Below are 23936 nucleotides of genomic sequence, written 5' to 3' on the forward strand. Positions count from 1 at the left end.
AAGGTACCGGCTGATTACTGTGAAGCAAGCGCGTGATTTTTATAATAACGTTTTAAAAGCAACCCCATTAACACTTTTGGAAGCTGCAAAGGGATCTGGAGAAGGAGAACATCAAGAGGTTGAAGTAGAGGAAAATGGTGCTGGAGGAGATCAAGCTATAACTTCTTTGGATGATCCTAGAGAGCAAAGGGTAACGCGGGCTGCTTTAAAACGAGCAAAGAAAATAAAAGAACAAGACCAGCAAAAGTCTTCGGAATCTTCACAACGTACTCATAGCCAAGCAGTGGGAGGAGCACGGCCTAAAGAAGATAGTCCTATCAAAACAGTGCTCCAAAAGCTTTGGGAGGATATGCATGGCAACTAAATTTTTAACTTGGAACGTTAATGGACTAAATTCACCACAGAAGAGGAAGAAAGTTTTTCAATATTTAAAACAATTCAAGATAGATGTTATATGCTTGCAAGAAACGCATATTAGAGTCTTGGATCAAAAGTATTTATTGAACTCAAGGTTGGGTACGCAATTTGTTACTTCTGCAATGAATAAGAAAAATGGAGTGGTTGTTTATGTTAAAAGTGCCTTAACAGCAGACTTAATTGAAGCAGATAAGCATGGAAGATACGTTATGATAGAGCTGCTGCTAGAAGGTAAAAAGACGCTTTTAGTTGGATTATATGCACCTAATCAACAACAAGCTGACTTTTTTAGTTTACTTCACACAAAGCTTACCCAGTTGGATTATAAATCTTTTATTTTTATGGGGGATTGGAATGGTGTTTTGGATGTACAGATGGACAAGGCTGGAGCTTTTAAGCGCATTCCAAGTCATGCTAGACTGCCTAAATCTTTTTTTGAAATGAAGGATGACTTGGAACTGCGAGACATTTGGCGTGAGAGACATCTACAGGAAAAGGATTATACTTTTTATTCTGATAGACATCAATCTTTTTCGAGGATTGATTTTATTTTGTTGACTAATGATTTTTTTTTGAGGACTAAAAAGGTGAAGATTTGCGCAAGAACTATCTCTGATCATAGCCCAGTTTGGTTAGAGATTGATAAAGAGAAAAGGGACAGGCGCTCGTGGCGCGTAAATGAGAACTTATTTAGAAATCAGAGAAATGTGGAAGAATGCAAACAGCGGATGAAGGATTTTTTTGAAATTAATATGAACAAGGGTACCTCTATGGATATGGTTTGGGATGCTAGCAAGGCCTACATGAGAGGGGTGTTGATATATATGAATAATAAACATAGACGTGCTGTGGAAGCTAGAAGGAAAGAACTGGAGAATGAAATAAAGGAAAAAGAAAAGGCTTTGATTTTGAACTCAGAGGATGTGAAGATTAAGGAGGCTATTAAATTGTTAAGAGGACAATTTGATAAACTAATGGCGGACCAAGTGGCAACCAATTTGCGGTTTGCCAGGCATAATACTTTTTGCAACGCTAATAAACCAGGTAGATGGTTAGCTTATAGATTGAGGGAAAAACAAAGGGCTTCTAATATTGATAAGATTGAGCATAAAGGAAGGGTTGTGTTTCAACAGGACCTTATCAAGGACGCATTTGTGGATTTTTATTCTAAATTATATGCTAAGGAGAAAATTAATGAAAAAGACATTGATATATATTTGGAGAATGCTAGCATCCCGGTTCTTACGCAAGTACAAAAAGAGGGGATTAACCAATTGATTACAGAAGAAGAAATTTTTACAGCAATTAAGGAACTGAAGGTGGATAAAGCACCAGGTACGGATGGTTTGACTGCGGCCTATTATAAAAATTTGCAATTAGAGATGATAAAACCGTTAAAGGAACTGTTCCAGACAATCCAGAGGGGGGGAAAGGTGCCACCGTCTTGGAGAACAGCTTTTATTTCCCTGATTCCGAAGGAAGACCAAGATGCTACTCAAGTTAAAAATTACAGACCGATATCGCTTTTAAATACAGATTACAAGATATTTGCTAAGGTTTTGGCTAATAGACTGATGAGGGTTCTGCAACAGGTGATTCATGGGGACCAAACGGGGTTTATTAGTGGTAGGCAAATGAAAAATAATGTGAGGCATATAGTTGATGTGTTAGAGTTTTTGGAAAGGAACAACCAGATCTCTGCGGCGCTAATTTTTCTAGATGCTGAAAAAGCTTTTGATCAATTGAATTGGCAATTTTTGTTGAAAGTTTTAGACAAAATGGATTTTGGGGAAAATTTTTTGCAACCGATTAGGGCATTATATCAAAAACAAACTGCCCGAATTATAGTTAATAATAGCCTGACAGAGGCATGTAATATCGAGAAGGGCACAAGGCAAGGGTGTCCGTTATCGCCCTTGTTATTTGTGTTAACATTAGAGATATTATTGGTTAAAATACGGAATTCGGAAAAAATTAAGGGGATACAAATTAGAAATCAGGATTATAGATTGAGAGCATTCGCAGATGATCTGGTTGTTACAGTCACCCAGCCAGAGAACTCTGTTGTGGACCTGATGGAGATAATAACACAATATGGGAAGGTTTCTGGATTCAAAGTTAATATACAGAAAACCAAAATTTTGGCCAGAAATATGACAGTTTCGCAAAAGGCTCTCTTAGAAGGATTAACTGGATTTGAGATTGTTAAAAGGGTTAAATATTTGGGGGTGCTTTTGTCGCCCTCTAATACAAAGTTATATAAAAATAATTATGAAAAACTATGGGGGAAAATTCAAAAAGAACTGGAGAGTTGGGAAAAATTGCAATTGTCTTTGTTGGGACGGATTGCAGCAGTGAAAATGAATGTCCTGCCTAAATTTTTATTTTTATTTCAAATGATACCTATTCTTAAGAAAGACTAATTTGGAGGAATGGCAGCGAGGTATCAATAAATTTGTGTGGGCAGGGAAAAAGCCACGAGTTAAACTTAAGATTATGCAGGATACTCGTGAGAGAGGTGGCCTTAAAATGCCTAATTTTAAACTATATTATGAAGCTGCTGCATTAGTAGGAATAAGTGATTGGATTAATTTGACACAAGAGAGATTATTAAATCTTGAGGGCCATGATTTGTTGTTTGGCTGGCATGCATATTTGTTGTATGATAAGAAGGTAGACAATGTGTTTAGAGTGCATATTTTAAGACAGGCATTGCTGAGAGTTTGGAAGAAGTATAGACATAAGTTAGATTGCAAGATACCACTGTGGGCAATTCCAAAACATGCAATAGAAAATATACATGCTGGTTTCAAACATGATGTGACTACGTACAAGGAGATCCTAAGTTTGGAAAGAAATGTCTGGTGTTTGAAATCATATAGCCTCTTGCGAGAAGAGAAGGTTGTTCAAAACTGGTTTCAATATACTCAGTTACGGGCCAGGTGGAAAGAAGACCAGAAAAATGGTTTTACAATGACTGATGAAAATTTGATAAAGCAAATTAGAAATCTCAGGGTCCAGCACATATCAAACGGATATATCTTGCATTGATAGAGATTGACTCAGAAACAGAGCTTGTTAAGGATTGTATGATAAAATGGGCCCAAAACATCCAGGAAGTTATCACAATGGATACGTGGGAAAAGATTTGGGTGAGGAACGTAAAATTTACACAAGCTCAAAATCTAAGAGAGAATTTTTACAAAATGTTTTACAGATGGCATTTAGATCCTAAAAAGCTTGCAAGTATGTATCCAAATTATCAGCCTAAATGTTGGAGGTGCGGTGATGAAGATGCAACATATTTTCACATATGGTGGACATGTAAAAAGGTTAAGGCTTTTTGGATAAAAGTCTGGTGGAACATGCAGAAGATCTTTAAACAGAGGATAAAGTTTTGTCCGCAACTTTTTTTGTTGGGAATAATTACAGATGCTACAGTTGTGGACACCAAGCTGATGTTGCATTTAATTACGGCAGCAAGACTTTTGATAGGTCAGTATTGGAAGAAAGAGGAACTGCCGACCATAGAAGAGTGGACTTTAAAGGTTTCCGACCTGGCTGAGATGGCGAAGATTTCGGCCTATTTGAAAGATCACTCGCAAGAACGCTATATTATGGAATGGAGAAAATGGATTGAGTTTATCCAGAACAAGTATAGGGTTAAGAAGTTTTATGTAGCATTTGAATAAGTCTTCTTTCTTTTTTTTCTTTTTTTATTTTAGTTTCTTTATATATATTTAATATTACTAAGGCTTGTTTTATCCTATATAAGCTAGAGAGTGATGGATTTTAGAGTTTATAGTTGTTAGTATATGATTGTTTATGATTGCTTTATATATATATACCTTGTATTTAGCTCTGGGAAGTCGGGGGGGAGGGGGGGAGGGGGGAGAGGTAGGGGAGGGAGAAGGGAGGGGGAGGGGGGTTTTAAAGGAAAATTGTATGTTAAAACTTTTCAATAAAAAAAAAAGAAAGTGGGGGGATCATGATGGATTTGTATTCTAAATAAGTACACTTTATCCCATGCCAAAAAATCCCTAATACAAAGACACTTGCAAAGTTATTTCTCCAAAATATTAATCAACTTCATGGGGCTCCACAACAAATCATATCAGACAGGAGAGTAAAATTCACATCAGAGTTTTGGAAAGCATTCCTGGTACTATTGGGGATCACTCAGGGGTTGTCATCTAGTCATCATCCGCAAACTAATGGTGGGACTGAACAGTCGAACTCAGTACTGGAGCAGTACCTAAGATGTTTCATTAATTACCAGCAAGAAAATTGGATCAAACTACTCCCGTTCACCGAAGTTGCTTATAACAATGCAGTACATTCCAGCACGGGCTACACTCCTTTCCAAGTTGCAACAGGACAAAGTTTCAACCCAATGCCCGAATTACCATCGAGTGAACCGACCATCCCTTCCCTGAAAGAAGGGATTGCACAATTACAAAATACCTGGCTGGTTGTAGGGAAGGCTTTAGAGGAGGCTAGGGAAGCATATAAATTCCAGGTAGATAAGAAATGAAGTGAACCCAAACCATTTCAAGTAGGAGAGAAAGGTTATCTGTCAACAAAATACCTAAAATCCCAGGAGCCGTCAAAGAAGCTAGGGCCAAAATTTGTGGGGCCATTTTCCATTAGAATAATAATCAATTCTGTCACAGTAGAATTGGAGCTCCCTAAGACACTCAGTCAGGTTCACCCAATTTTTCACTGCAGCCTTCTGAAAAGCAAACTGCAGTCGCCCTTAAGGCCAGCTGCAGCTCCTTCCCCTCCTCCAATCATGGTAGAAGGTGAACAGCAATTTGAAATCAAGGAGATCCTAGACTCCAGGAAACATCATGGTTCCACCCAATACCTGGTAGCATGGAAATACCTCCCTCCTTCCCAAAATAAATGGGTTCAGAAACATCATATTAGAGCCCCCAGATTGCTTAGTAAATTTCATGCTGCATATCCAGATAAACCAGACTAATATTTGTATCTATCTCTCTTTGTTTTATCTTTCTACAAGTGGCTCTTTCTTTTTTTTAAGGGAGGCGGCATGTCAGAACCCATTTCATTCCTGGGTGGGAGGTCTTAATTCATTTCTTTTCATTTCTTTCTTTGGGTTTTGCCATTCTCCTGAGGGGTAGGAGGGAGGTTTTTTTCACTTTGCTACATTGTAACCTCTCTGCTGCTTCTACATGCTCTTTGAACTGTTTCTCCCTTGATGACAACCTGAGGTGAGAAAGGAATGTGCCTCCAGCCATCTGACTTATCTCTCGCTGCGGAAAAGAAGTTGTGAAGACTCAATAAAATCTTCACAGTTCTGAAGGAATTGGCAGATGTTATCTCACAACCATTGTACCATATCTTTCAAAAATCCTGAAGCACCAGGGAAGTACCTGATGATTGGAAAAGGGCTGATGTGGTTCCCATCTTCAAGAAAGGGAAATAAACAGACCCAGGAAACTACAGACCAATCAGTCTAACATCAATAACAGTGGGGGAAAGTGGCAAGAAGGTGACAAGCAACAGGGAGAAAGCAGAACTATTTAACTCGGGGTTTTTTTGCATGTGTCTTTACACAAAGGGAAAAAAACAGACCAACCTATCAAAAACAGTGCCATAAAAAACAGAATAGAAATGCAAGTCAAGATAGGCAAGAAAATGGTAAGTGAGCACCTGTCCAGCCTAGATGAGTTCAAATCACCAGGACCAGATGGATTACACCCCAAGGTTCTCAAGGAACTGGCAGATGTGATCTCAGAACCACTGAACTATATTTTTCAAAGATCCTGGAGCACTGGGGAACTACCAGAGGACTGGAATAGAGCTGATGTAGTTCCCATCTTCAAAAAAGGGGAAAAAATAGATCCAGGAAACTACAGACCTATCAGCCTGACCTCAATACCTGGGAAGATTCTGGAAAAGATAATCAAACAACAAATCAGCAAACACTTAGAGGCAAACAAAGTCATTATCAAAAGCCAACATGGGTTTGTCAAAAACAGATCATGCCAGACAGATCTTATTGCATTCTTTGACCAAATGACAAAATTAGTGGACCAGAGGAATGCTGTAGATATAATTTACTTGGACTTCAGTAAGGCATTTGATAAAGTAGATCACAACCTACTACTTGATAACATAGAAAAATGTCGGTTACATAGCATCACCACCAGATGGATTCGTAGCTGACTGATCGGTTGTACTCAGCGTGGTCCTAAATGGAACTGCATCTACATGGAAAGAAGTGTGTAGTGGGGTGCCCCAGGGCTCTGTTCTGGGCCCAGTGCTCTTCAACATCTTCATCAACAATTTGGATGAGGGGATAGATAGGGAACTTATCAAATTTGCAGATGACACCAAGCTGGCAGTAATAGCCAATACTCCAGAAGATAGGCTTAAGATACAGGAGGATCTGGACAGACTCGAACACTGGGCGCTATCTAACAAAATGAAATTAAATGGTGAAAAATGTAAGGTTCTACATTTAGGCAGGAAAAATCAAATGCACAGGTTTAGTATAGGTGGTACCTTGCTCAATAGTAGTATGTGTGAGAGGGATCTCGGAGTCTAGTGGACAATCGCTTCAATATGAGGCAGCAGTGTGCTGCAGCTGCCAAAAAAACCAACACAGTGCTAGGCTGCATTAACAAAGGGATAGAATCAAGATCACGTGAAGTACTAATACCACTTTACAATGCCTTGGTAAGGCCACACCTGGAATACTGTATCCAGTTTTGGTCACCACAATGTAGAAAAGATGTTGAGACTCTAGAAAAAATACAGAGGAGCAACAAAGATGATTGGGGGACTGGAGGCTAAAACATGTAGGGAACAGTTGCTGGAATTGGGTATGTGTAGTTCAATGAAGAGAAGGGTGAGGGGTGACATGATAGCAGTGTTCCAACATCTCAGGGGCTGCCACAAAGAAGAGGGAGTCAAGCTATTCTCCAAAGCGCCCAAAGGCAGGACAAGAAGCAATGGATGGAAACTAATAAAGGAGAGAAGTAACCTAGAACTAAGGAGAAACTTCCTGACAGTTAGAACAATTAACCAGTGGAACAACCTGCCTCCAGAAGTGGTGAAGGCTCCAACACTGGAAGTTTTTAAGAAGACACTGGACAGCCATTTATCTGAAATGGTATAGGGTTTCCTGCCTGAGCAGGGGGTTGGACTAGATGACCTCCAAGGTCCCTTCCAACTTCTTCTTCTTCTTCTTCTTCTTCTTCTTCTTCTTCTTCTTCTTCTTCTTCTTCTTCTTCTTCTTCTTCTTCTTTTTATTATTATTATTATTATTATTATTATTATTATTATTATTTATTATTATTATTATTATTATTATTATTATTATTATTATTAATTATCATCATCATCATCATCATCATCATCATCATCTTGGAAAAGATAACCAAAAACCAAATCCGCGAAAAACTAGAAGCAAAGTTATAACCAGCAGCCAGCACAGGTTTCTCAAAAACAGGTCATGCCAAACCAATCTTATTTAATTCTTTGATAAAGTGACTATATTTGACAAATTAGACCACAACCTGCTGCTTAGTAAGCTAGAAAAAAAGTGAAATACTGTAGCCAATTTTGGTCACCTATCACAAAAAATATGTTGAGAGTATGGAAAAAATTCAGAGAAGAGCAACTAAGATGTTCAGAGGCCTGGAGACTAAAACATACAAAGAACGGCTACGGGACTTGGGTTTGGCTAGTCTAAAGAAAAGAAATAGGGGAGACATGATAGCAGTATTCCAGTATTTGAGGGGCTGCCACAAAGAAGAGGGGGTCATATTATTCACCAAAGCACCAGAAGGCAGGACAAGAAACAATGGTTGGAAACTGATCAAAGACAGAAGCAACCTGGAATTAAGGAGAAACTTCCTGACAATGAGGACAATTAACCAGTGGAACAGCTTGACTTCAGAAATCATGGGTGCTCCATCACTGGATATTTTTAAGAAGAGACTAGACAGTCACTTGTCTGAGATGGTACAGGTTCTCCTGCTTGAGCAAGGGGCTGAACCAGAAGACCTCCAAGGTCCCCTCCAGCTCTATTCTATTCTAAGTAGAAATTCAAGTTAACATTGGTATTCTTAAATTGTGAGCTCTTATGAAAGTATCCCCTCCTTGTATGTTGCAAACAGCCATTTCCAGCAGAATGGGGGAAAATATTTTCCTTTTGTATATTTCAAGTCTGAATTAGACCAAGGCAGGGTTCCTACAGGAGAGCCCTTTTAAGGATTATGTATTAATAGAAAAGCAACTAACCTACCTCTGCTCATAAAAGCTAAACTGTTGCACATAAAAACAGAGGAGCTTTGATCAACTATCACAGCTACCATTTTGATAGTTTTGCTCTACTGTTGTCTGTGGACGCCCCCACTAAATGAAAGCATGGGATAAACTGAGTCTGGTTTGTTCTCAATCTTTTAAGTGGCCACAAACTACTAGCAAAATAGCATTTGATCACAAGGCAAGGAGGCATCGAGAAATGTTTCCCCTTTTGCATTTGAGCATTCAAGAAGGGACGGGAAAGGAGAAAGGGAAAGAGGAAAGATAAAGAAAAAGAAGGAAAGAGGGGAAGAGAGCAAGGAAGGAAAAAGGGGAAGGAAGAAGACAGGAGAATAAAGAGGGGGGAAAAGAAGAGAAGGAAGGAAGGAAGGAAGGAAGGAAGGAAGGAAGGAAGGAAGGAAGGAAGGAAGGAAGGGAAGGAGGGAGGGAGGGAGGGAGGGAGGGAGGGAGGGAGGGAGGGAGGGAGGGGATTATAATGAGAGAGAGGGCAATTCTGAGGGAAGTCCTGCCTTAGGACTTGGCCACCAGCAGCCGCCACTGCCCTTTCGCCATCCCCTTGTCCTCTCCTCCTGATTTCTCCTGGTGGTCTCCCATCCTATTGCTGAGGATGCTTTAGTTACAAAACGGGGTCTCCTCACATGGAGAGGGAGTGGGCCTCCCTCTGACCCACACACTTTGCCCTCCCGCACACATCATGAGCAACCTGGCCAAGGAGACCGAGCACAGTAGCAGCAGCTTTGAGGAGGAGGTAAGCACAGCAGGGCTGGGCTGGGATATGGGGTCCCTATGGCCTATCCCCTTCATGGATTACTGCCTTGTCGTGGCGAAGGGGCTTGCGTAATTCAATGACGCTATGAGCTATGCCGTGCAGGGCCACCCAAGACGGACAGGTCATAGCCGAGAGTTCTAACAAAACGTGATCCACTGGAGAAGGAAATGGCAACCCACTCCAGTATATTTGCCATGAAAACCCTATGGACAGTACCAAAATGCAAAACGATATGAAGCTGGAAGATGAGCCCCTCAGGTCGGAAGGCGTCCAATATGCTACTGGGGAAGAGCAGAGGGCTAGTACTAGTAGCGCCAGAAAGAATGAAGCGACTGGGCCAAAGCCGAAAGGACGCTCAGCTGTGGATGTGTCTGGTGGTGAAAGGAAAGTCAGATGCTGTAAAGATTTTTTTCTCCATAGGAACCTGGAATGTAAGATCCATGAATCAAGGAAAGCTGGACGTGGTCAAACAAGAGATGACAAGACTGAACATCGACATCTTAGGTATCAGCGAACTAAAATTTATTTTATTTTTATTTTAATTCCATTTATATCCCGCCCTTCTCCGAAGACTCAGGGCGGCTTACAAGCTTAGCAGTAGCCTTCATTCGATGTATATGCCTGCTTGTTAGGGCTTTCACACACACCCCAAGCGGCATTATTACAAAGTCAGCTTAATTGCCCCCAACAATCTGGGTCCTCATTTTACCTACCTCGGAAGGATGGAAGGCTGAGTCAACCTTGAGCCTGGTGGGATGCGAACCTGCACTAATTGCAGGCAGCTGGTGTTACTTAAGGAGGCATTAGCCCACTGCTCCACCAAGGCTCTTGGACAGGAATGGGTGAATTTAATTCAGATGACCATCAGGTATACTACTGTGGGCAAGAATCCCTCAGAAGAAATGGAGTAGCCTTCATAGTCAATAAAAAAATAGGAAAAGCAATACTGGGATATAATCCTCAAAATGACAGAATGATCTCAGTTCGAATCCAAGCCAAACCATTCAATATCACAGTAGTACAAGTCTATGCCCCAACCACCAGTGCTGAAGAGGATGAAATTGACCGGTTCTATGAAGCCCTACAGCACCTTATAGAACTAACACCAAAAAATGATGTTCTTATCATCATGGGGGATTGGAATGCTAAAGTAGGAAGCCAAAAGATAACCGGAATAACAGACAAGTTTGGCTTTGGAGTGCAAAATGAAGCAGGGCACAGGCTGATAGAATTCTGTCAAGAGAATATGATGGTCATAGCAAACACTCTTTTCCAATAACCCAAGAGACGGCTCTACACATGGACATCACCAGATGGTCAACACAGAAATCAGATTGACTATATGCTCTGCAGCCAAAGATGGAGAAGCTCTATACAGTCAGTAAAAACAAGACCAGGAGCTGACTGTGGCTCAGACCATGAGCTTCTTGTTGCAAAGTTTAGGCTTAAATTAAAGAAAGTAGGGAAAAGCGCTAGGCCAGTCAGGTATGAATTAAATCATATCCCTGTTGAATATACAGTAGAGGTGACAAATAGATTTAAGGAATTAGATCTGATAGACAGAGTGCCTGAAGAACTATGGACAGAGGTTCGCGACATTGTACAACAGGTAGCAACCAAAACCATCCCAAAGAAAAAGAAATGCAAGAAAGCAAAATGGCTGTCTGAGGAAGCTTTGCAAATAGCCGAGGAAAGGAGGGAAGCGAAAGGCAAGGGAGAAAAAGAAAGATACGCCCATCTGAATGCAGAATTCCAGAGAATAGCTAGAAGAGATAAGAATGCCTTCTTAAATGAACAGTGCAAAGAAATAGAAGAAAACAATAGAATAGGGAGGACCAGAGATCTTTTCAAGAAAATTGGAGAGATGAAGGGAACGTTTAATGCAAAAATGGGCATGATAAAGGACCAAAATGGCAGGGACCTAACAGAGGCAGAAGAGATTAAGAAGAGGTGGCAAAATTACACAGAAGAACTATACAAGAATGAGCTTAACGTCCCTGATAATCACAATGAGGTGGTCACTAACCTCGAGCCAGACATCCTAGAATGTGAAGTGAAGTGGGCCTTAGAAAAGCTGAGCAACAACAAAGCTAGTGGAGGTGACAGTATTCCAGCTGAGCTATTTAAAATCTTAAAAGACAGTGCAGTAAAAGTGCTACACTCAATTTGCCAGCAAATTTGGAAAACTCAACAGTGGCCACAGGATTGGAAAAGATCAGTTTACATTCCAATTCCAAAGAAAGGCAGTGCCAAAGAATGTTCAAACTATCGCACCATTGCACTCATTTCTCATGCTAGTAAAGTTATGCTTAAAATCCTACAAACTAGACTTCAGCAGTATGTGGATCGAGAACTACCAGAAGTACAGGCAGGATTTCGAAGAGGCAGAGGAACTAGAGATCAAATTGCTAACATATGCTGGATCATGGAGAAAGCTAGAGAGTTCCAGAAAAACATCTACTTCTGCTTCATTGACTATGCTAAAGCCTTTGATTGTGTGGATCATAACAAACTCTGGCAAGTCCTTAAAGAGATGGGCATACCAGACCATCTTATTTGTCTCTTGAGAAATCTATATGCGGGCCAAGAAGCAACAGTGAGAACTGGACACGGAACCACTGATTGGTTCAAAATTGGGAAAGGAGTCCGGCAAGGCTGTATACTGTCGCCCTGCCTATTTAACTTATATGCAGAGCACATCATGAGAAAGGCAGGGCTAGATGAATCAAAAGTTGGAATTAAGATTGCCGGAAGAAATATCAACAACCTAAGATACACAGATGATAACACTCTAATGGCAGAAAGTGAAGAAGAACTAAAGAGCCTCTTGTTGCGGGTGAAGAAGGAGAGTTCAAAACTTGGGTTGAAACTTAACATTAAGAAAACCAAGATCATGGCATCCGGCCCTCTCAATTCCTGGCAAATAGATGGGGAAGAAATGGAGGTAGTGACAGATTTTATTTCCCTGGGCTCCAAGATCACTGCAGATGGGGACTGTAGCCAAGAAATTAAAAGACGCTTGCTCCTGGGGAGGAAAGCCATGGCAAATCTAGACAGCACACTAAAAAGCAGAGACATCACCCTGCCAACAAAAGTGCGTATAGTCAAGGCTATGGTCTTCCCAGTTGCAATGTATGGCAGTGAAAGCTGGACCATAAGAAAGGCTGAGCGCCAAAGAATTGAAGCCTTTGAACTATGGTGCTGGAGAAGACTCCTGCGAGTCCCTTGGACTGCAAGGCAATCAAACCGGTCAGTCCTAGAGGAGATCAACCCTGACTGCTCTTTAGAAGGCCAGATCCTGAAGCTAAAACTCAAATACTTTGGCCACCTAATGAGAAGGACTCACTGGAGAAGAGGCTGATGCTGGGAAAGATCGAGGGGACGACAGAGAATGAGGTGGCTGGATAGAGTTCTGAAGCAGTAGGCGTGAGTCCTTCGGGAGAAGGGCGGTATAAAAATTTAATAAAACTAAACTAAACTAAACTAAATGGACTCCAGAAGATGGTAGAGGACAGGAAGGCCTGGAGGAATGTTGTCCATAGGGTCGTGATGGGTCGGACACGACTTCGCAGTTAACAACAACATGGCCTGGGAGCTCAAGGAGCAGGCTGGGTGTTTGCCTTCCACTGTCCAGGGCTCCGGGGGTCCTCCGCAGAGAAGTGTGGCTCCTCTGCTGGACAAGTTTGGCACTCACCCTGGTCTCGCCTTCTTCCACTGGAAACAGTGGACCCCTCCAGCCCCGCCCAGACCACACAAGCGATGTCAAGCTGGCCATGCTCATCCTGGCCACACCCACCCGCCCCCGAGGCCAACCACAACCCTGATGTGGCCCTCAGTGAAATCAAATTTGACACCCCTAGCCTACACCCATGCCACATGGGGCTTTAAAAGTGGTGTACAACAATACCCATAAACATAAGTAGCTATAAAATATGCACAACATAATATAACCATTACCAATTTTTAAAAGATCTTAAAGGATTATAAAATACATGTAAGCATTATATTTAAAAATACTTTGGGAGAACTCCTTTTTAACTCAGATCCAGAACAACTATAATATCATGGCTAATCCAGCTTTTTGGGTAATAAATGAGAATAACTGAGGTATTTATACTGACACTGGCAGTTAAATTCGGTTTTAGCCCATAGATTATCATAATCAATATTACATCAACAACACATTCAAAACACTAAAATCTCCTGGGGCAGCTTGATTAAAACTAGCAGCAGGTATATCTAATAAGGATGATTAAACAAATTACACAAAAAATGTCAAAGAAATGTTATGAATTTCTAAATGCGCTTCATTCTTCATTTTATTATGTGCTAAAGAATTTCATCTTAGAAGAAGAAAGCAAAACCAAAAATTATGTAACACAGAGCTGAGGAAACTGCTCTTCAGATATTGCTAGCTGAAAGTATCAAATTTTTTTTGGCCATGATGGCAAAGATTACTATAAGATTTATTTCTGCAGGATTTTGAGGGTAACTGTGTCAGCCGTGTCCCAGCTTGGGTGTTTAGGAAAGAAAGAGCCTTGATTCCATTGGTAGAGATAAAGGTATACTTTTACTAAAGCTAAGTGGTTACAGTGTAAGGAAAGCCAGATCAGAGTATTCCTGCATAAACTCAGTGATTTTCCCTTCTCCCAGGTCCTCCCCCCTTGGTCATTTGGTCAGTGTCCAACAGTATTTGAATTAGGTGTTTTGGTAAGTCTTAAAGTTTGGTGCCTCTTTGGTGGGTGTTTGCATTCCATTCTCATGCTTGTCCTTGGATCTCTCAATTGTTGGCCCTTCTGGTTCCTATCATCCTCCTTTTAGCCTTCCCCCTCTATTTTCTCCTCTCCTTTTTATGGCAGGATGCCATCAATGCAAAGCAGAGCTGAAGCGGTGTCATGACAGATCTGACATTTTGCCCCCCTTGAAAATGCAGCTTAGTCCAGAAACAGAAAAATAACAGAAACGGTTAGGGATTTCAATGGGATTTGTCAGGGTATTTGTTATGGAATTTGCAAAGGAGTCGGGAAGCTTTGATGTGTTGGGCATCGACCCATTCACTTTTGGAGGGGAGGAATATTAAGTAATGTACTTTTTGTCTATGTCTGCGGGAATCTAAAATTTCTTTGATTCAAAATGCTGTTCTCCTTCAATGTGTGCAGGGGTTGGAAGTGGTCTTCTCTTGGGAAGCAAGGGGAAGGCGATCAATGGTTTCAACAGGCTGCAATGGAAGACTGGGTGGATACGTCTGAGGGTTTTCGGTATATCTAATTGCACTGTTGCTGGATTAATGATTTTAATTATGGGAAAAGGTTTGATGCGTTTTGGTCCAAGTTTTTTCAAAGGTAGTCTGGAAGAGAAGTAGACTTCATCACCAAAGTTAAAGTCTTTTGGATTGGTCTGTTTCTTATCAGCCTGATTTTTTGTAGTTTTCTTGAGCTTCCACCAGTGCTTTGCGCACTACCGACCAGGACCTTGTGGAATAGAGAGGTTTACGTATAACTGAGTGGCACAGAGTTCTTCCACTAGTTTCATGTGTTCCTCCAGGGTTTCGGTGTAAATTAAAATATTATCTAGATGAACTAGGATCCCTTTGTATAAATGTTCATGTAGGATTTCGTTAATCTCTTGCACAAAAACTGTGGGTGCCCTCTGTAGCCCAAAGGATAGTACACAGAATTGGAAACATCCTAGCAGGCAATTGAAGGCTGTTTCATTCCCCTCGATGTGTACTCAGTAATACGTCTCTCTTAGGTCTAATTTGGTGAAAATCCTTCCCTTGGCTAGAAGGGCAAGTATGTCCTTCATCAGTGGGAGGGGGGAGACATTTTCAATGCAGATGGCACAGTTCATGGTAATCCATGCATAGGCAGAGGGAACCATCTTTTTTCTCCCAAAAAAGTACAGGTACTGCCATATGTGACTTTGCCATTTGAATGAAACCCTATGGGAGGTTGTTGTCTATAACGACTCAAGAGTTTGTTTAACTGTCTTGGGATCATGGTGTACAGTTTTGGTTTAAACAGTTTGGCCCCGGGTACTATTTCTATGGAGCAATCTGTGGCAATGAGAGTGAAGTGTGTCTGAGTCTCTTTCACTGAAAACTTTCTGTTAGTCCCAATACTCTTTGGGGATTTGAGGATCCACCTTTGTTCGTGCACTGCTGTAGCTCCTTCCCCTTTCACTTTCTTAATGGGCAGCGCATGGAGCTGCAAGGTCAACTTTTCTTTCAGTCCTCCCTCGACTGGTCTCTGCCTGATTTTTAATATTCACCTCCTCCAATTTATGGAGGGGTTCTACTTTAATAGCTATGCTAAGCCCAGCACTATGGGTCTGTCCATGCCTGGTGCTACTATGAAACTGATGGTTTTTCATGGGGCCCCATCTTTATCTGTACGGGTTTTGTAACAAACACTGCAGGGGCCACTCCTGCTACTGATCCATCTAGCTGACAAAATGCCACAGGGACATTTTAGTTCCCTGAGTCATATCTGCAATTTCTCCACTATGCCAGGGCTGACCAGGCACCTGGTGCAGCCTGAGTCCAATAATGTAATCAAGTTCTCCATGCACACCAAGGATAGTACACTTAATTTGATTAGGATTGTTACGGGCACGATGGGGCGACTTGCCAAGGGGTCATCTGTTCAGCTTGAGGAACTTGGTGTCAAGCATCAAAGAAACATTATTCTGCTTTAGCCATTATTGTTTCTTAGCTTACCTACAGACGCAGGGGAGGGGAGATGTTTGGAATCTCAGCGCATCTGTAAACAGTCCAGCCTGGAAACCAAGGTCATCGGAGAACTGTTTGTCTGGCAACTGAAGATTTTTCTCATAACAAATGTCTGACACTTAATTGGGGGGATGTGACCTGCTCTATCAGAGGGAAAGGGAGGTTCTATACTTTTAATTTACTGTTCTGGTGCCATTTTCGCCAGAGCTGGTTTTCTATTGCCCCGATATGCTGTACTCAATAAAATTTTGCATTAGAGATTGAAATGTCTCAGCTATGCTTACTTCATTGGGATCATCAGTCAGAATCTTGACACTTGGTCTGAGTTCCCTTGCCATCACCAGGCGGTGGGGTAAACTCAATGACTTTTACCCCCTTAAGGGCCATCTCTCATGGCTTTGTAAGACCTTTGCTTACTCACTGTACGGGGCTGGACATTGGTCAGGGTGCTTGGCAATCAGCTGCTCTGTGGCCCTCCTTGCCGCAATGAAAGCAGCTGGTGGAGCGGCAGTGTGGGCTCTGTTCTCTTTTCCCCAGTTTTGGAATTTCTTTTCCATGGGAAAAGGTTGTCACTACTCTCCACTAGCACAGGTGTGGTATCTGACTAGGTCAATCCCTACTTCATCAGCATCAATGAAAGGTTCATGTTACGCCCCTGGAGAGACAGGTGTAAAAGATCTTGTTGTTCAGGTCATCTTGGAAACACTCAATTAGCATGTCTTATGGCCAATCAATCAGCTTGCAGGCCAGGCTAGAGAATTCTTGAACATAGGTAACAATGGGTCACCTCCCCTGCCTTATGAACTTGATTCTTATCTTGGCCTTTCGGTCAATGAGAAAGTCTTCAAAATGCTTCCTCTGGGCCGCCATGAATCTATTGAAGTTGCGTGGGTCATTTTTCCAGAGGGCCACCATCCACTCTTCTGTCTCACCCTCTAATGCCATGGTGATAATTCTTATTTTAGCCAGGTCAGTTGTCAGGCCAGCCCCATATTGCTGTATATATATCTACACCTGAGTAAGGAAGAATGCCAGCTGTTCACCCCAGGGCCAGTGGTCTGCATTCTTTTTTCCACAGGAGGTCCGCCCAGGCTGATGGCAGTAGCCGTACTGCTCTCAGCTGTTGCACTGGAGTCAGCGGCGCAAGTGCTGGCATCAAAGCCACTGCAGTCACTGCATCAGCTGACTAGGCTGCTGGTGGTGCTGGCCATTCTTAAGGCTTTTCAGGTCTGAATCAGTCAAAAGCATCCTTCAGGAAGTCTGTGACTTGCTGAAAGATGACATCATGGGGCTCTGGCTCACTTCCTGTTGCCCCACACTCTTCTTTGGTTGGTGGTGCTTGTGGTCAGCTCCCTTGGCTTCTCTAGGAAAAAGTTACCCCAGAGGGCTTCTCTTCCTGTTCTTCCATTTTCCTGATACCTATGGACCATAGGAATTTTGGCTGGTCCCTCAGGGCTTCTGCCTCCTCTTCCAACTCCAGGTAGACTTCCCTACTCCTGGATCTTGAGGCAGCTTCTTCCCAGTTCTTCATCTCCTTGTGCTCACTTTTGTGGATGGACATTCTATGCACCATCGCCATGGCAGACATGAATCTCCAGGTGAAGCATTATTGCAGGTCTGGCTTAATGTCAGTCCTGTCCCAGCTTGGAAGCTTAGGAAAGAAAGACCTTTGACTCCATTGGAAGAGAAAAGGTATTGTCAGGACCCACCCCAATCCACGTCTCAGGAAAACAAAAACTCTTCGAGTCAGTGCTAGTCCAAAAGGAATTTTTACTAGGACATGTTTGGTTGTGGAAATACAAGACAGGACCTGGTATTGTTTTACAGATTGAAACTTTATAAAGAGTTCCCGGTTCAACCCCCCTTCCCTCAACCCCATTTGGTCAGCCCCCCATCATTTACTTTGTGTCATCCCTTTCGTGAGAAAAAGGGAACTTCAGAGCTTTACGGTTATTGCCTTCTTCCTTTACAGATTCAAATGGAGACACAGGCCAGATGCCTTCTTCTCTAACCCTCCCCTTTGTTCCCCCAGTTCAAAAGGTTTCCCTTGGTCTTTGAAATAACCTAAGGCAGGCTGAATCCATATCCGCTCCTCCTTCCTCGGGAGATGGCAGAATCCAGGGGGGGGGATAATGTTTTAAACATGCATTTATGAATGATATAAATGGATTCTGACAGTCTGCTCTCCTTAAAAGAAAAGAAAAAGAAAAAAACATATATAAATGTTAACTCGGTTTGTTCGGATATTCTGTATGAAATCTCTTAAGCAGCTTTGGTGCTTTAACGTGGCGTTTGCTGACCCATTCATTTTCTGAGGAGGGGAGGTGTTTTCAAGCCACTAAATATTGGGTCATTCCATGATGTTTTCTGGAATCCAAAATTTCTTTCACCTCAAAATGTTGTTCCCCTTCCACCATGATGGGAGGTGGTGAACACATTGTGTTCAGATTTCTGTAATCCACACAAAAACGGAAAGAACCATCTTTCTTCTCCCTGAACAGGACTGGGGCTGCCACTTTGGGTTTGGCATGCTCGATGAACCCTCTTTCTAAGTTTTTCTTTATTAATCTTTCCATTTCTGCCATTTCCCTTGGGCTCATGGCATACACCCTGGGTTTTGGGAGCTTTGAATTCTATGGCGCAGTCTGTGGGACGGTGGGGGGGAAGCTCATCTGCCTGCTCCTCACTGAAAACCTCAGCAAGGTCCCTGTATTGCTCCAGTATCTCTGGTAACCCCTTCTCTTTCCCCACTGCTGCTGTCTCCTCCCTTCGGGTTGGTGGGAATGCTTTGGGGGGTTACATTTCCCTGCTCCCCTTTTGGGAAGTTAAGTTCTGCTGTCCTCCAGTTTATCCCAGGGTTCCATTTCTTCAGCCATTCCAGTCCTAAAATCATTGGGCATTCCATGCCTGGGGCCACTATAAACGTTATGTCTTCCTCATGAGACCCGAGGGACAGGTGAATTGATAAAGTGGCTAGGGTAGCTGGTCCCCCCCACTGCTATTGATCCATCTAATTGACTAAAGGAGATTGGTTGTTTTAGCCTCCTCACTGGGATGCTCAGTCTCTCCACCAGCGTTGGGCTGATGAGGCAGTGGATGCAGCCAGAGTCTATCAGAGCTTTTATTTCGATGGTTTTAGGTATAGAGGAAGCTAATATAGTCACTGTCTTAAGTATGAGTGGAAGGGGTCCACTTACCAATGGTTCTCCCTCTGAGATGTCTTCTGAGGTGTCCACCGCCTCTGCAGTGGGGCGGTGGACACCTCGGAAGACATCTCAGAGGGAGAACCATTGGTAAGTGGACCCCTTCCACCCATACTTAAGACAGTGACTATATTAGCTTCCTCTATAGGCCGGAGTCCAATTCCAGTTCTTGGCCAGAGTTGTGGACTCTACAGCCTCTGTCCCCTTCATGGAAGATTCTTTTGGGTTGCCTTGGGGCTTCCCCAGCTTTTTGGAAGATGATGCCTCTGTTTTGCGTGGAGGGGCTTTCGAACGACATTCTGCAACACGGTGGCCCTCTCTCCCACAATTGAAACATCCCATTGATTTTTTAGCTGTGGCCAGTGGTTTTTCCCCCTCGCGTGTTTGCTCGAGTGGCAGGCGGCCCCATGGTTTTCCTCTGCGGTGTCTCTTCAATAGGTCTATTTCCACTTCCTCCGCCAGGACATACCAGTCGTCGAGATGGTATGGGTCTCCTCAAGGCAGGCAAGCATCATACAGGTCGTAGTTTAGTCCGTCTTTGAAATGGCTAAGGAGGATGTCTTCTGACCAGTTCAGCTTGCTGGCAATGGCTCGGAATTCTTGGGTATATTCGGCCACTGCTCGCCTGCCCTGCCTCACCGTTTTGATTCTCTCCTGGGCCTTTCGGTCAGCCAAAGGATCTTCAAACCGCCGCCTCAAGGATGACATGAATCGGTTGAAGTCGTTGAGTTCTGGGGCATTGGAGTCATGCAGGTTCACCACCCAGTCTGTAGCCGACCCATCCAGGACAGATTGCACAATTCGAATGTGGGTTTTGTCACTGGGGATATCCCGTCTGTATCCTTCCATATAGCTGAGGACGTGGGTTAGGAAAAATCCCAGTTGTGATGGCTCCCCCTTGAACTTTGCTTCCAGGGGCGGGAATATTTGACTGGAGTGTTGTCTGTGTCGCGGAGGGATCACTCCTCATCTTGATCCCCATCTGTGGTTCTGGGAGGGGGGTATCGCTGAGCCAGCGACTCCTGTTCCATTGGATGGCCCCGGGGTTTCAGGTGCTGGATCCCCTCTGTTACCCCTCCAGTTGCGGCCCCAGGCATTACGTCGGTTGCGGTTTTCAGCTCTCTCCTCCCTTAGTGAGCTCAGGGTTGCTTTCATCAGGTCAATAGATTTTTCCAGGATCCGCCCCTCCTCACTGGCATGCAGGGAGCTCTCCATCTCTTGTCTCCATTCTGGTTGGTGGTCGCTCCGGCTCAGGGTCACTTCTCCCAAAGCCTTTTCCCACTCACTTTTCCTTCCAATGCCCATCAGCCACCGGGGTTTTCAGTCATGCTGCTCCACCGCTTCTTCCCAGGGGGAATATGATGCTTCAGCTTCCCACTATTTCTGGGATTTCGGTTGGGAGGAAGACTCCCTTTCCATGGGGCTTCCCTCCTCTCTTGCTTCGTCAGACATTCTATTTATTGCAAAGTCCCCCGGTAAGGTTTCTCCCTTCCAGGTTGACTTTCAGTGCAGGTCCTGTCTACTGCCAGGACCCACCCCAATCCGCATCTTAGGAAAACAAAAACTCTTCGAGTCAGTTCTAATCCAAAAGGAATTTTTACTAGGACATGTTTGGTTGTGGAAATACAAGACAGGACCTGGTATTGTTTTACAGATTGAAACTTTATAAAGAGTTCCCAGTTCAACCCCCCCCCCCTTCCCTCAACCCCATTTGGTCAGCCCCCCATCATTTACTTTGTGTTATCCCTTTCGTGAGAAAAAGGGAACTTCGGATCTTTACGGTTATTGCCTTCTTCCTTTACAGATTCAAATGGAGACACAGGCCAGATGCCTTCTTCCCTAACCATCCCCTTTGTTCCCCCAGTTCAAAAGGTTTCCCTTGGTCTTTGAACTAACCTAAGACAGGCTGAATCCACATCCGCTCCTCCTTTCTTGGGAGATGGCAGAATCCAGGGGGGGGGGGGAATAATGTTTTAAACATACATTTATGAATGTGATATAAATGGATTCTGACAGGTATATTTTTACTAAAGCCAAGTGGTTACAGCGTAAGCAAAGCAAGATCTGAATATTCCCAAGTAAAGTCAATGATTTTCCCTTTTCTCAGGTCCTACCTCCTTGGTCAGTGTCCAACAGTGCTGAAATTATGTGTTTTGGTAACAGTCTTAAAGTTTTGGTGCTGTTGGCACTTCTGGTTCCTGTCATCCCCCTCTTACCATTTCCTCTCCTCTCATGGCATATCTGACATTAACTGTCTAGAACAGGGGTGTCAAATTGCCGACCCCATGGGCCAGTTGCATCATGTGGAGGCTGCGCCCACCCCAATTCCAGTAATGCGAAAAAAGACACGATACATCATGACACGTCACATGATGTGGCAAGTTTGACACCCATGTTCTAGGACATGGATATCCATAAAGTTTCTAGAAATACTGTTTTCATGAAAACAATATTCACCAAATAAGTAGCAGAAAAACAGGGATGGGGCATCTTGTAGCTCCCTACATTAAATCTTAACAGAGTTAATATAAAATAAAATTGAATTAGACTATACATCAAATAGTGGTTATCATTAAACTACAGGTGACTTTAGATAAACAAGTACTCTCTGTTCTCATCCTCAAATCTGCAATAAAAGACAATTAAAATGACCTGCTTTATTGTGAAATTCCAAGAATTACTCTAATGATTTCTATCAAATGCTATGAATCCCAAAAACCATTTTATCAACATATTTATGCATTCTATTTTAAAAAATACTAAAATTACTATTACCAACAAAATATTTTACTAATTGTTGAAAGTGCATAGAAACTACACTTTTACAATCTCACATTCCAATATTTTCTAAACTTCATGGATATAATTATTTCCCACATAGACAAATTGTATTGTTATTATGAGATTTAAATTAATTTTACAGCTTCCCTGTTTTATGTGAGAAATCTTGGTTTCTTCAGCTGCAATGTTGTTGGCTCAGATTTGTTATATAGTGTGCAATTTCCAATTTCCCTTTATCAACAATCTTTCTTTTACATTTACACATTACCACCTCCAAGATACAACTGGTCCTCAAGTATTTTCTTCACTACTCTGAAAAAAACTGAGTATATTGAAAATAGATATGTGTGTCTATACATACATATATGCATACATACAATATAAAAAGTCTACATATACCTTTTAAAAGGCCAGAGTTTTGAGATGTTAAAAAAAAAAACAAATCACTTCAGAATTTTTACCATCTGTAATATAACATATAAGGTGTACAACAACTGAAATCTTTTAAGGGCAAAAATAAAAAAAACTTACAACTTGGTTCCATAAGAGTGCATATGCCCTCTTACAAATAGGTATGTAGCTATGTTCAGAATTGAATTGAATCACATTCAAGCTGATGTTAAATAATAGTCAATATACACCTGTCATCAAATTGCAGTGACTATGATCAAATCTATATAAAGTTTAGCTGTTCTAATAGGACTTTTCTGACATTTATTCAGTTGCCTCTTGCAGCAAAAGCCATAGCCTTCAGAATTTACAAAGCATCAAAGGAATATCATTGTAGGAAGGTATCAGTCAGAAGAAGGGTACAAAATACTTTCCAAGGCATTGGATATACTATGGAACATAGTGAAGACAGTCAACAGATTGAGAAAAATATGGCACAACAGTGACATTACCAAGAATTGGATCTCCCTCCAAAGTTGATGAAAAAAACCAAGAGGAAAATTGATCCAAGAGGCTGCCAAGAGGCCTACAGCAATATTAAAAAGAGCTGGAGGAATTTCTTGCAAGTACTTGTTGTATACTACATGTGAGAACAATCTTCTGTATTCTTCATATGTCTGGACTGTAGGGTAGGGTAGCAAGATGGAAGCCTTTTCTCACAAAGAAAAACATTCAAACCTTGCTACATTTTGCAAAAACCCTACATCAAGTCTGATAAAAACAAGTGGGAAAATGTATTAGGGTCTGATGAGACCAAGGTTGACCTTTTTGGCCATTATTCCAAAAAAGTATGCTTTATGCAAAAACACTGTACATCACCAAAAGTACACTATACTTACAGTGAAGCATAGCGGTGGCAGCATTATGCTTCGGGGCTGCTTTTCTTCATCTGGAACTGGGGCTTTAGTCAGGGTAGGGAGAATTTCAAATATCAGTTAATTTTGACACAAAACCTTCAGTCCTCTATTAAAATGCTGAAGATGAAGAGGAATGTCACCTTTCAACATGACAACAACCCAAGGATGCCTCCAAATCAACAAAAGAATGACTTCACCAGAAGAAGATCCAATTTGGGAATGGCCCTAGTAAAGCCTGGACCTGAATCTAATTGAAAATCTGTAGGGAACAAGAGCTTTGCATAGGAGATGCCCTTGCAACCTGACAGATTTGAAGTGCTTTTGCAAGGAAGAGGAGGCAAAGATTCCCAAGGCAAGATATGCCATGCTGATAGACTCCTACTCCAAAAGACAGAATCAGAAGGTACCTCAAAAAATTATTAGTTTAAGGG

At 42.2% G+C, this 23936-nt stretch overlaps 1 protein-coding gene across 6 annotated transcripts in view; it reads right to left on the reverse strand.

The window, feature by feature from the left end:
• Positions 1–23936, reverse strand: part of RAB28 (RAB28, member RAS oncogene family) — a 175169-nt gene that overhangs the window by 91079 nt on the left and 60154 nt on the right. Inside the window, exon 3 of one of the 6 annotated variants that reach the window (XM_083366947.1) lies at positions 23488–23549. The exons of the other annotated variants lie outside the window; for them this stretch is intronic. Coding sequence (XP_083223073.1) covers positions 23488–23549 — 62 coding nt within the window. The remainder of the gene's footprint in view (positions 1–23487; positions 23550–23936) is intronic. 6 annotated transcript variants of the gene reach the window in all.

The sequence above is a fragment of the Vipera ursinii genome, assembly GCF_947247035.1.
Source record: "Vipera ursinii genome assembly, chromosome: 7".
Lineage (NCBI taxonomy): Eukaryota > Metazoa > Chordata > Lepidosauria > Squamata > Viperidae > Vipera > Vipera ursinii.